Here is a 13,767-nt window from a genome sequence, read left to right as displayed (position 1 = left end):
ATCCACCTGCCTAAGTAACTGCTGGGGGAGTAAAGATGATGGAGCCAACTCTGCTCAGCAGCGCCTAGTGACAGGACGAGCAATGGGCACAAACAGAAAATACCATTTGAACATCAGAAGAAACTTCACACTTGTGAGGGCAGTCAACCAGCGAGGCATCTCTTTCCTTAGAGATGTTCAAGGCCTCGCCAGACATGTCCCTGAGCAACCTGCTGCAGGTCACCCTGCTCTGGAAGGTCCCTCCAGCCTCAGCCATCCAACAGTCTCAGAAGTTCTGTTCTAAGGACTGATGAGTTTCTGGAGGAGGGCTGTTTCCAAATACTCAGCCATCTTTTCTGTGAACACAAACTAAAATAGACACTTGGCTAATTATTAGATTCCTAATACAGGACACAGTCCTGATATTAGATCAGAGCTGGCTAAAGGGCTAAACTTCAAACACACCTCAGCAGGTGACAGTCTAAAGCGCATCCCTCCAGGACACAGCGTGGGTGTGCATAGTTTTCTGCTCACAGAAAGCGGGTCTGGGGCATTGACAGGGCAGAGCACTGATGAAAACTTCAGAAAATATGGGCAGATGAATGTTCCCATACATTAAGCACTGACACAGTTGTCTCTAAAAGGTCAGATTTTGTCTTTTGCTTTTGATGTTCCCAATCAGGTATATCTTCACCATAAATGTGTCCGAACGATCTGTTTCAGCTACAATGCAAGAATAATTTTACTCCATTAGGTCAAAACATTTTACGTGCATGAGCTTAAAGGGAGGGAACTCCTCTTCACACAGCAGAAATTTGTCATACAAGAGCAAGCCCTAAAAACATGATTTAAATATCTAAAAAAATCACCAATACATAACAATAAGAAGGCAGTCCATCTAAAAATACATTTCAATATCTTTCTTTTATGTAACCCTCATTGGGAAGTACCTAAAATGGTCCACCTGTAAATGCTGGATTAGCAGAGCTTTATAAACTAAGACAAGGGATTTAGAAAACACCATCACACACCACTGCTGCTTCTAACCCCAATGAAGCACATAAGCATAAAAATCCTTCAGGAAGATGCCACTAACCAAGTTAGGGGGAGGGAGGAAGGCAAGGAAGGAGAGAGAGCGCTTTTTTTTTTTTTAAGCTATGTTTGCTCCCTCCCCTATTTAAATTAAAAAAAAAAAGGGGGGGGGGGGAGAGAGAGAGTTGCTAGTTGCTGATGTCATCAAAGTGCTAACATTAATCACTCTCAGCATCACTGGTACAGGCACAAGAACATATAATAGGGATGTTCAGGCAGTACACCAACCAAGGGGAGGCAAGCAAGAGGGGGGGGGAACACACAGAAATTATTTTTTCTCCTGCATGTTCTTTGAAAAACAAGGCAACAGCACCTTTAGACAAGATGTGCTCTTGTGTGAATTTCAGTGGAAGAGACAAAGAAACCAATGTCACCAGCAGCATCGGGGGAAAACATTGAAAACACCAAGCAATGAGAATTCAGTCCAGGGAATCTGAGGGGAAGGAAAAGCAAACTGGCAAGCAGAGATCAGGCAGGAAATAGCTCATGTGAAGAAGGACACAGAAAACGTATTGTTTGTGTCATTTTTCCAGCAGCATCACTGTATAAAAATTCTGTTCTGAAATTTCCATCAGGAAGTGACGGTAAGTACTGACTTTATAATCTATAAAACATCAAATGGACTTTTCAAACATTTACAAGCCAGTAACTATGTGTCTTCTAGTAACTGATGTTTTGTAATAATAGAAATGTATTATAGTTACTTAATTGAAATTCAAACATTCCACTTACAAAATCATACAAGGATAAAACTAATGTATATAAACTGTTAGGAAGTGTCCTATAAAAAAAAATAAAATAAAATTTAAGTAATTGGCACCTACCAGCAAAAGAGAAGACAAATGAGCAAGTAAGAGCTCTGATCTTACTAATACGCCTGATTTTAATATCTGCAAAGTTGAGTAGATGCCAAAATGTGTCTGTCTAATAAGTTTATTTGATAGCAAACTCCTTCCTGTATCAAAAAGGGTGCACTTACCAAATGATTAGAACGGCAGCGTCTACCCAAAGCAGTCATATCTAAGGTTTTACATTGCAATGAAAATAAACATACACCTTTTTCTTCCCAGTAAGTATAATCTAAAATCTTCAAGCAACAGTTTTCATAGGTAACAGCCACAGAATTAGTACTATTAATACAAGGAAACTATCAAAATCCCACTAAAATATGTTTTGCCAGCCTTCTATCTAGTATAAAAGACAATAAAAGTATTACAGAATAATTTCAGGATACTTTATGTGAACATTTTATAAGCTTTTTTCATTGAGAGAATTTTCAATAGTCAATTGTTATATAGCCAGGAAACTTAAACATCTGAAACCTGATAATAAATCATTAATTTTTATAATCAAGTCATAAACAATGAAACACAGTGTTACTGTCATGGGCATTCACGTTCAATAAACAGTAAGAAATGTTCACAGTAGAAAAAACTCTCATGAGTGTCACTAGAAATTGACTTTAAACTGAAAGAGGATCAGATTAAATTTTTTAAAAAGTTACCCTCACAACTGTAAAAGCAAAAAAACCACACCAAACAAACAGACAAAAATAGACCCTGTTGTTAGGTTTGGTTTGTTATAAAATAATAATTTTAATTAAAGTCTACCATGGCAGAAACAAGTGCTTTGTACTGAAAGGAAGATATTTCATAGACGTGTTTAGAAAATTTAAGAAAATAGATGTTTTCCTTGCACTATTTACAGTGGTAATGCAAACTTAGAATCTTAAAATATTGGCAGGTTTTCTAATGCTAATTTTACTACAAGGAGGACTATTAGTTCAAAGCAGATAGACTATGGAATTACATATAATCACTTAGCACAAAAAAAGAGTATTCATTGTTTTTTTTAAAACACTGTTACCCAAAAGGTATGCTGTAGTGAATACTGTATTTCACCAACCAAGCCTAGCTTGAGAAAGCTTTTCTAAGATGCTGACTAGCGTGAAGACTATTGTGATTCTGACACGACCAATGTAAAATCATTGCAGTTGCTGCTCCAGCTGTGGCTACAGATCTGCTAACTCACTAGCAAGAAATGGAGAGTATTGGGAGATAAGAAACTAGTGTAAGATGATACTGGAGACAAAATAATACCTAGTGATGTTCCCATGTACTGTTTTAGTTTTCAGTTGACTGTGACAGGTAAAAGACAAGGCTTGTGGACAGTAGAGGAATTTATCCCTCAAGATCCACTCCTGCCACCCCTCACTTGCCACTTAATGTAAGAAAATTAACTGCTCACGAAAGTGAGCTTTGAGAATACAGAAAGCACTAAAGAAGTGAAATAAAATGCAAGAGACTTGCTCTACTAAAAAAAGCAAATGCTGCATTTCTTTCCTTTAAAAACAAACAAACAACCCCAGACTCCACTTAGCAACATACTCATCAGGCAAGTGTTTTGCGTGACAGGTAGAGTTAATTAGTTGGATAGTCAATCTGTCAGGCTGCAGTGTGATGCCAAACCATCAAGTGCTTCAATTGAATTTAGAATTCAATGCCATTTTCCTTCTGTAAGAGTTTGACTCATAAAATTCTGGTAAATACTAAGCTTTTTTCCCCATTAGAAATGTTTGTTCTAATAAAAAGAATACTCCAACATTACTGCAAAGGAGAGAGGCATTTATTAAAGCACCTGTGTAAACTTCTGATCATTTGTTTTTCCCTGTGGGAGGGCTATATATTTCAAAAGCACAAGCATATTCACCGCTTCCCTTTGTAGTCTTGAATTCTTGTTTCTCTTAATGTTTCTTAACCACAAATTCCTTTAGACAAAAATAGCCAGTGACCTTATTCTAGGGACTGCCCCAAATACGTAGGCAGCACGTACAGCAAAGTGGACGTAGGGGCAAATTTTGAATGGGATGCTGAGGGCCACCATCCCCTTATATTCCCTGTTGTGAGTGCAGAGTTGTCTGACAAAAAACTGGGAAAGGAATTGGTTCCTCAGCTGCTAATTCTGCAAAACACACTGTGTCTCATGGAGACAAGATACAACCGATCACCTGGATCACCAGGCAGCAGCTCTCAGTGAACATCTTTAAGCATACATCTAGCCTTTCACCTGGGAAAAAAAATACAGTTTAAAATTCTCCAAACTTCATGAACTGCCAACTGTCACTTTGACACAACAATAAGAGCACAGTTTCCTAATTAACTCCTTTCCTAAATTACAGAGCGCTACAATTAAGATCCACACGACATCACCAGTGCTGCAGCTTCTCAGCTACCTCCCTGGGAAAGCAGCATCTCCCCTTTCCACAGCGAGATCAGCACTGGGAGAGAGGAAAAAAAAACAAACACCTGAGAAACATCCCAATGGGAATAACCGTCCAAAACATCACAGGAAACACGGCAATGGTCATTTGGCCAAAAATGGCCAGTTGTACTGACAGCTTTTACAGTGTCATGTACCACCCTAACTGGAACAGCAATCTACTGAGTTACTCAAGAAAGGACTTCCAGGAGGAGAGGGTGCCCACCAGTCGCTCCTCCTTTGTTGTTGAACACCTAACTCCACTAACAACGTACATCGTGTGCGTGACCTGCCAGTCCGCCAACCCCTCCAGTGACCAGTGCAGAGTTTTTAACACGCTGGAACAAGACCCAGCATCCAAAAGCAACACCAAGAAAGAGCTGGCACTGGGCATTTGGCTCACCAGCAGTGTACTGCTCCTCATCATCGCCGCGATCCTCCTCTACGGCTGCCTGCACCTCTACTGCCGCAAGAGACGCGAGCGCTTGCAAGGGTGCAACGAGACCTCTGAGCAAGACCACAGGAAGACATGGACCAAACGAGCAGTGTACGCCTCGGAGGAGCTCGGCAGGCAGAGCCAGATGATGCAGGACACTGAGGAAAAGCACCCAGGTAGCATGCAGCTGGCCACAATCATAGAGAATCCCTCAGCGTGCAAGGAGCCTGCCATGCCGCCTTCCAAAAGCTGGCAACAAGCGCCAACAACAGGACAGATCTAAATCAGAAACCTTTTGGGGGGGGAGGCAGGGGGGAGGTTTTTTTGCTGCGTAGGACATCCCAACTGCTTCAACTGCATCGTGTGCATTGTCAGCACACACACACCCAGAAGCTCTCACTGCAGCTCTCCTGCTGTACCTCTGGTGCCATGTCACTTCCCAACAGAGGTACTTGGAGACCAAGGTTCAGATGCCCAAGAAGTGAGCACTTCAGCCAGACTCCATTGCTTCAAAATGAAGCATGTAGCAAATAATCAGTTCACATTTTGAGGGGATTTTTTGATTGCTTTTCTTCAATCTAAAATGGCAACCAAATATAAAAATTAATCAAAAGCAACAATATTAGAAAAAAAACCAACAAACTGAGTAGAAGTTTTCAGACGACAACTCAGAGTGCTAGACTACAAGCAGCTGGAACATACACTCCAAGTGTGTGTTCAACAGTGTGAGTTTTACCACCACAACCCCAGCTGCTTCTCAAACCACACACTATGAAGTACTACACTGTGCACTTGGCTGACCATGGTGCTCTCCACAGCTCACATCTGAATGAGGTGAGTCTCGGCACTTTAATTAAACTCTCCAGGATTTTAATGGTATGGTCTCACCATCCTGTCTTTGAAATTTCCCCTCGGTCTAAAAACATAAGCAAGACGATGTCTCTGTAAGGACGCTTCTAATGAAACTAAGGAAATATCCTGGGCTGTCATATATTGGACTCTCCTGCACCCACCACAAGCCATCTTCTGCTCCATGGGGAAGTGACTCCCTGTAGAACAACGAATTCAGAGAAGCAACTCCTGACCTTTCCTTCTTCCTCTCAGTTCTAACAATAAAACTCATTCACCAACTGCAAATTTCTACCCATCCACAGAGTACGTTCTGTGTAACCAAGGGGCAAGGAAGTGAAAATGTGCCAAAACACATTTTATGTTTGCAACAATCAAATCTGCTGATTATCTCACTCTGCCTTGAACTTCATGGCAAAGTGCCAAGAAAGGCCCTTCGGACAGAAATCTGTTCACCTTCACAACACGTCATCTGTGTTATATATGTAAGCCACTCCGTTTTAAATCTCTCAAGTTCATTTGTGTTCCGTAATAAAAAATAATAAATCTTAGGATTGCTGTACAATACAGTATTGCTAAAAAAACAAAGATACACTGTGACTGGAGGCAACTTAAACTGCTCTTGCTATGACTGTACCCATCACGTCAGCTCTTGCTGTATCAGTAAAGGCTGGAGAGCCTCTGTCTGTGCAGCTGCCATCCCGTCCCACCACGCTCTGGAAGCTGAGGTGCTGTACCATTTTGGCAAGAGAGCACCCACCCAACATTTCACAGCAGGTAGTGGGGCTTTTCAGCTACTGTATTTTGACAACATTTCCCATAACTTGTGAAAGACGTCAGCTCACTTATGGCTGGGAAGACATGAGCTGGCACAGGTTTGACACGTTGTCTTTACTTTTTTTCTACTAGGATAGCTATGACACACAGAAACATGTGCTGAACGGGGGGATTACTTTCAGAAAACACTTCAAAAGGCGTCTTTTTTGTGTGAAGTTAGAAATAACGTGTTTTCCATCCCCTACATAGCATTTCCTCCAGCTGACTCGTGTTTTTCTTTGTCTCTTAAATAAACTGCGAAGATGGCAATGGTTCACTGCTGTTTGGAATGAAGGTGCTTCACGAAACAGACATGCAGAAGCTCTCTTCAGAGCATGAAGCCAACACTACAGGTTTATTGCCAGAAAGGGGCAGCTGGGCGAATAAAATGTTTTAAAATTATCTTGTAATCAAATTAAAGGTGACACTTTTTTGACTAGGATTTCACTGAAGAAAAAGAATATTTTAATGTTAAACGGATGGAGCCAAGAGACACCATCTCATCTCTGCCAACATGTTTGCCCTTGAAAACCTGCTTACTTCTCTGCATCTCTTTTAGATGTGGGTTTTAAGGCAGTCCAAATACATATATTTACATGCGTTTATGTGTTATACACACATATATATACCATACTGAGAACAAGAAGCAGTTCAGTTGAAAGCAGTTTTGAGGCAATTCACCTACTGAATTTATGTTATTTATACACAAACACATATATACAGAAAGGCACATAAATGTATCAGATTGAGAAGGCAAATAAGTGCTCCCAGGAATGGGATTTACCTCATCTAAATATAAAAACCATTCCACCCAAGGAGCTTGCTGCACTCTACTTAGATAAACATTCACATCAGCTCACGAGCAAAGGACCATCTTGCACCTGCCACAAAGGAGCAGTGCATAAAGTGTCCTCTAACTTCTGTACTGGTTTTGAAGAACTCCTGCCACCACACACTCATAGAGCTACATGATTCTCTGCCTCTTGATCAGAAAGTTTTATTACACATTCACTCAGGTTCTTTCCGGCAAATTCTGTTTGTTGGAAGTTCAGTGTCCAGTTTTAACAGTGATTTAGTAAGGGCAAAAACAACATTATAAGAGATTATTAAACCGGTAACAAGATGCAACATAGTGCAAACTGATGTTAAGTTGTGCACCAGCACCAGATTAAAAAATAATTATATTCATATTGAGAAGCATTTTCCAAAAGGATCTTTTTTAACAAAAGAAATGAGTTAGCATCTACAAAATGCAAAGACATACAAACATGATAATCTTTGGAAAATACTGTGTAAGCCAGAGAGGAAACTCTTCACTTGTGGTCTACACAACCTGTATAAAATTAAGTACTTGGCAAAGTTAATTTCAAAGAGAGACTCTTTCTTATATGTAGATTATTAAGTACTTTATGCCTCCAGCCCGTATCACCAAATTTTAATCTGATAATATTAATTTCATTAGTACTACACACATTTCACCTGAGTAAAGGGATTTCAATGACCACGCTCAATGAGATTTTAAAATACTCCAGCTCACTTAAAAGTCTGATGAACTGTTGCAGGTCAGCTCCTTCCCACCCAACAGCTCTGCTCCCATGTCAGCCAGGAGAAGTAAGTTTTATCTATGGGTTTCTGTTTTCCCAATCGGATTAAGATACCTGCTTAGAAATCCTTTGATGTGATGGAAATTGTGGACACAGCTGACAAAACTAACACTAGAGGCAATATAGGCCCAGTGCTGAATGAGAGGGGTGCCCTGGTGACAGAGGATATAAAGAAGGCAGAGGTACTGAATGCCTTCATTGCGTCTGTCTTTACTGCTGCAGACTCTCCCCAGGAGCCCCAGATCCCTAAAGCCCCAGAGGAAGTCAGCATAAAGGAGGAGTTTGCTTTGGTAGATGAGGATAGGGTTAGAGATCAGTTAAGCAATCTGGACATCCATAAATCGATGGGTCCAGATGGGATGCACCCGCAGGTGCTGAGGGAACTGGTGGAGGTCATTGCTAGGCCGCTCTCCATCATCTTTGGTAAGTCATGGGCAACAGGAGAAGTGCCTAAGGACTGGAGGAAAGCAAGTCACTCCAGTCTACAAGAAGGGCAAGTAGGAGGACCCAGGTAACTATAGACCAGTCAGCCTCACCTCCATCCCCAGAAAGGTGATGGAAGAGCTTGTTCTTGGCACTATCTCTAGGCATATCAAGGATGAGGGGGTCATTAGGAGCAGCCAACATGGTTTTAACCAAGGGGAAGTCATGTTTGACCAACTTTATAGCCTTTTTTATGAGGATATAATCAGGTGGATAGATGATGGTAGACCAGTGAATGTTTATCTTGATTTCAGTAAAGCACTTAACACAGTCTCCCAAAGCATCCCCACAGCTAAACTGGGGAAGTGTGATGATGGGGTACTGAGGTGGACTGTGAAGTGGTTGGAGGAAAGAAGTCAGAAAGCTGTGGTCAGTGGGACAGAATCTACTTGGAGGTCTGTGACTAGTGGAGTCCCTCAGGGGTCGGTACTGGGACCAGTACTGTTCAGTATTTTCATCAACGCCCTGGATGAGGGAACAGAGTGTGCCCTCAGCAAGTTTGCTGGTGACACTAAACTGGGAGGAGTGGCTGACACACCAGAAGGCTGTTCTGTGAGACCTGGACAGGCTGGAGAGTTGGGTGGGGAGAAACTTGATGAAATTCAACAAGGGCAAGTGCAGAGTCTTGCATCTGGGGAAGAACAACCCCATGGACCAGTACAGGTTGGGGGCTGACCTGCTGGAGAGCAGGGTAGGAGAAAGGGACCTGGGGGTCCTGGTGGACAGGAGGATGACCATGAGCCAGCAGTGTGCCCTTGTGGCTAAGAAGGCCAATGGCATCCTGGGGTGCATTAGAAAGGGTGTGGTTAGTAGGTCAAGGGAGGTTCTCCTCCCCCTCTATTCTGCCCTGGCGAAGCCGCATCTGGAACATTGTGTCCAGTTCTGGGCCCCTCAGTTCAAGAAGGACAGGGAACTGCTTGAAAGAGTCCAGTGCAGAGCCACAAAGGTGATGAAGGGAGTGGAACATCTCCCTTATGAGGAAAGGCTGAGGGAGCTGGGTCTCTTTAGCTTGGAGAAGACTGAGGGGTGACCTCATCAGTGTTTACAAATATGTAAAGGGTGAGTGTCAGGAGGACAGAGCCAGGCTTTTTCAGTGATGTCCAGTGATAGGACAAGGGGCAGTGGGTGCAAACTGGAGCATAGGAGGTTCCATGTGAACATCAGGAAGAACTTCTTTACTGTGAGAGTGACAGAGCACTGGAACAGGCTGCCCAGAGAGGCTGTGGAGTCTCCTTCTCTGGAGACATTCAAAACCCGCCTGGACGCCTTCCTGTGTGATGTGCTCTGGGTGACCCTGTTCTGGCAGGGGGGTTGGACTGGATGGTCTTCCGAGGTCCCTTCCAACTCATAAGATTCTCTGATCTAATTAAACACCATGCATTGCTAAAAAACCCATAAAAATCCAAGCCCAAAAATCTTCAAAAACCCAAACCAAATGATAAAAAATCCAGTAAGGAAAAGTCATATTCCTTGGCTATATGATCAATACAAAGTGCTCACCTGAGTATCTTTAGTACAACAACTTAAAAAATAAAAATAAAAAATACATATCTAGTCCATACTCAATCATTACTCAGTCAGGAAGCAATTCAACAGTATAATAATTAACGACCCAAACAAGGATGTGCTCTGTGACAAGCCTGGCTATATAGTACAGAACTACATTATGCAATTATATCACAAGATAGAATGTGCAGCCTCTTCCACTGTCTGTAAATTACTATCTGTTACTTGCTCTGTACAGTAGAAATGTCCTCCTAAAATTCCATTCAGATATCCTCAATTCCAAAATACGTTTGAATCAAGAATTAAAATATACTCGTGTAAAACTTAAAAACTACAGAGTTAGGAATATTTACTATTATAGGCATATCTAATTATGAAACTTGCTCCAGAAATGTTTCTAAGAACCCCCTCGATTGCTCCTTCTCTTACAGAAAAATAACCACATTTCTGAAAATGTATAACTCTCAGAGTATACCTTCCTAAACTCATTTTAATAATATAAACTGACTGATAAAAAAAGTGTTCCCCAGTTAATCCTCTGTCACTCACCCTACTGTATCATCACTTAGGTAAATTAAGTTAGCAATCTCTACTAAATTCAGTGGGGTTTTTGCTCTTTACACTGCATCTGGTGAATTCCTAAAATAGTAAGGAACACAATAACTCTAATGTAAGAAAATCCCACTTTTTTTATAATCTACCTTTCACTGTTGGATAACAATTATATAAAACACTATTCACAGCACCAGACAATCAGCTGTTACATTCGACATTAAAGACACATGAATCTTTTTCTACCTCCTTCACATGAAAGTTTTACAAATGCAGCAGATATTTGTAACTTCCGAGCTATGTCTTCAACTCCCAAAACCAAGCTTGCTGGGCAAATCACTTTACAGGCGCCACACCATATAACCAAGATACTATGTGCAGAAACTAACAGTAAGACAAGGACTAATTATGCTCACGTTTAAGTAGGAGCTAGTTAATGAAATTAGCTAAACATGAAAATGACAGTGCAATTGTATAAATTACAATGCTAACTGAGTACATGATTTTATAACTTTTTTTAGTCAACAATCATAATTCTATTTTTATCTTTTCCATATTTTGATTTTGCACCCCTGATACTCAAGAAAACAATGCAAAATTAAGAGTGACATCTTGTTAAATATTTCTCAAACGGTTTGCTGAAGACACCACACTGTTGCTTTTTACCACTGTTGGACGTAAATCAATATTTCTGACTGAGTATTAAAAATGCAGATGTATATTAATTTATTATGCCTTTTACTGTCATTAAGGATCCAGTAATTATTCTGAAGTGTACCTAAAATAAACCTGCAGTGATTAGGGAGAATAAACCCTCTAACATCCAATACTGCACACATGAGCATAGCACTGGTCCTGTGAATAGAGGCTAACTTTCCTCACTCGGGTAGCTCCACAACTATTCTCTTGTGGCAAGTACTCTCTCTAATTGTCACCCATGTAAGCTCCTTTCCAACCTCAGTACTGTGCCTTAAGGCACAGAGTACATGACTGCATGTCATGTGCACTTCTGTTGAAAACTTGCACAAACCTTCTAGGTAGTCCTAATCTGCAAAGCAGGAAAGATGATGTTAATACAGGAGATGAGATGGCCAGAAGGCCAGGATCATCAGATCAACTTTGAGGTCCTCAGGTTGAAGATGCCAAAGAAAAGCTACTTTTTTTTTTTTTTTTTTAATAATTTAAGCAGTTTGGTATCTGAGAGTTTAGGATGGTGAGAATCTATATTCCTTTAAAGTCAAAGAGCATCTGAACCAGTTTTTCCTATCTGGTCCCTTTTCTCCTGCCATCACAGTATTCATCACTGTAACAAGGGAGCAGCTGCACCCAAGATGGGCTCTTGTTCTCACTTCACCAGATGACTAATTAATCTTTTATTTGAGTCTGCTCTGCCACTATAAGCAACTGTGCAATGCAAGGTGGTTGAGAGAAGGACTTATTTTTAGCTATGTCAGATAAGACTAACCATCAGACTAATCACTTGCACTTTGGCTGAAACATATGGTGAGCTTCACCGCAGTCTGAAAAAAAAAATGTATGTTGAACTTAAATTACTCACAAAATGTATTTGAGTCAATTTTTCTTAACTTTCAGATTACACAGTTATTTCTATGAGTAAAAAGATACCTTTAAACATTAGCAAAACATAAAAATAAAGGGAGTTAAATCTGACCTTTGATCCATAGAGATACTGCGGCTGTGCATTAGGCTGCTTATCTCTCTGAAACTCCTGAGAAAATGGAAGCACAGTCCGAACAAACCTATAAAAACAAATTAAAGAATTCATTAATTATACTTACAATAGTAGATGTGCACCTAATGCACCTTATTCTGTATAATACTGCTTTTGCCCACATATAAAATCAAAGCCAGACTGGTAGCGTTTCAGCCCAAGTTGAAACTGGGGACACACATAAGCCTGCATTGCCCAAAAGCCTGGACACAAATCATACTGCAGTTGTCCATCACTTACCAGGACCCTTTCTTCCAGTGGTGTGCAGGGTCCCAAAATATTTCTCACCACTACTCTAGCCCAGCCCAGCCAAAAAGAGAAGCAACTAACAAAGTAGGAATAGCCTCCCACAGAAAGCAAGAAAGTTCCTTGTGCCTCCAAAATTATGTCCTTTCAGAATGAACTACACCAAAACAAGAACACGACATTTCTATTTAATAATCTGGAGCTTCTTCACCCTAAAGAAACTCACAGCAGGTGGAATACTTTAGGTTAATACCTTTTAAGAAAAGGTCAGGAGGAAGGGTAAAATCCTTGTAGAAAAATTAAATGTTTCAGAGCTTGGATCATACTTTAGCACAAACACGTACCACTACAAATCGTGTTTGGTTTTACCTTTGTATATCATTGAGAGGCTGACAATAGAACTACAAAGATCCAGAGGACTGCAACAGACAGGATCAATCAGGCCCCTCCAAACTGAGGGCCCTAGTGGTTGATGAACGGTGCTTGGGCAGAGTTCTGCAGGCATAGTCCTCACACGAACAAGCAGCACAGACTTACTCCCTAATGTTGTCTGTCAACTGTGCAATGCACATTTTGCAGCACTACAGTTTTAGTGCAGAAAGAATTTAATCAATGTCTATTACAATTCTGATTCTGCTCATGTTTACTGAACTGTGCAAGGTTATTGGTTGGTGTGTTTATGGGTTGGACGGCTACTTTATTTTTTAAATTGACATAAAGGATTTCCTGGTAAATTGTGCAAAGCTGTATATACACAAGGAAGAGGAAAAACATCTATTTAAGAAGTGTACATCAAATGTTTTTATCAGATCAGGCTTTTCTAAGCCGTAGCTGAGTAAAATAAGTGCATCTAGGAAAAGATTTCAGGAAATTAAGTTTGCAGTACATTATAATGTCCTAAGATACAAGAGTGTCTTCACCTGTTTGTGCTTAAAGTATGTTAGAATTTAATCAACATACAAAATAAATGATTTATTAGTAATTTTTCCTAGAAAGAACATAGAAATTTAATTCTTAATACATCCATTTTCTAGCTAAAAAAAAAACCCAACAACCATGCTGATAAAAAATTGTTTCACTTAAACATGTATAAATTGTATCATGTTGCTCACAATTATTTCAACTGTGTTTTATTTCTGAGTAATCGGAATCATTCTTGTGAGAATCTACAGCTTCAGAACAAGGTTTTCCATATTTTTTAACTTGTTCAAAAA

The 13,767-nt window shown here is 40.4% G+C and overlaps 1 protein-coding gene across 6 annotated transcripts in view; it reads right to left on the bottom strand.

Moving 5' to 3' along the window:
* Positions 1-13,767, bottom strand: part of CYFIP1 (cytoplasmic FMR1 interacting protein 1) — an 85,308-nt gene that overhangs the window by 21,119 nt on the left and 50,422 nt on the right. For all 6 annotated transcript variants that reach the window (XM_051608601.1, XM_051608602.1, XM_051608605.1 and 3 more), the window contains one exon: positions 12,248-12,335. In XM_051608601.1, coding sequence (XP_051464561.1) covers positions 12,248-12,335 — 88 coding nt within the window. The remainder of the gene's footprint in view (positions 1-12,247; positions 12,336-13,767) is intronic.

Source organism: Apus apus, chromosome 1 (genome assembly GCF_020740795.1).
Source record: "Apus apus isolate bApuApu2 chromosome 1, bApuApu2.pri.cur, whole genome shotgun sequence".
Lineage (NCBI taxonomy): Eukaryota > Metazoa > Chordata > Aves > Apodiformes > Apodidae > Apus > Apus apus.
This window is presented reverse-complemented; position numbering and strand designations above follow the sequence as displayed.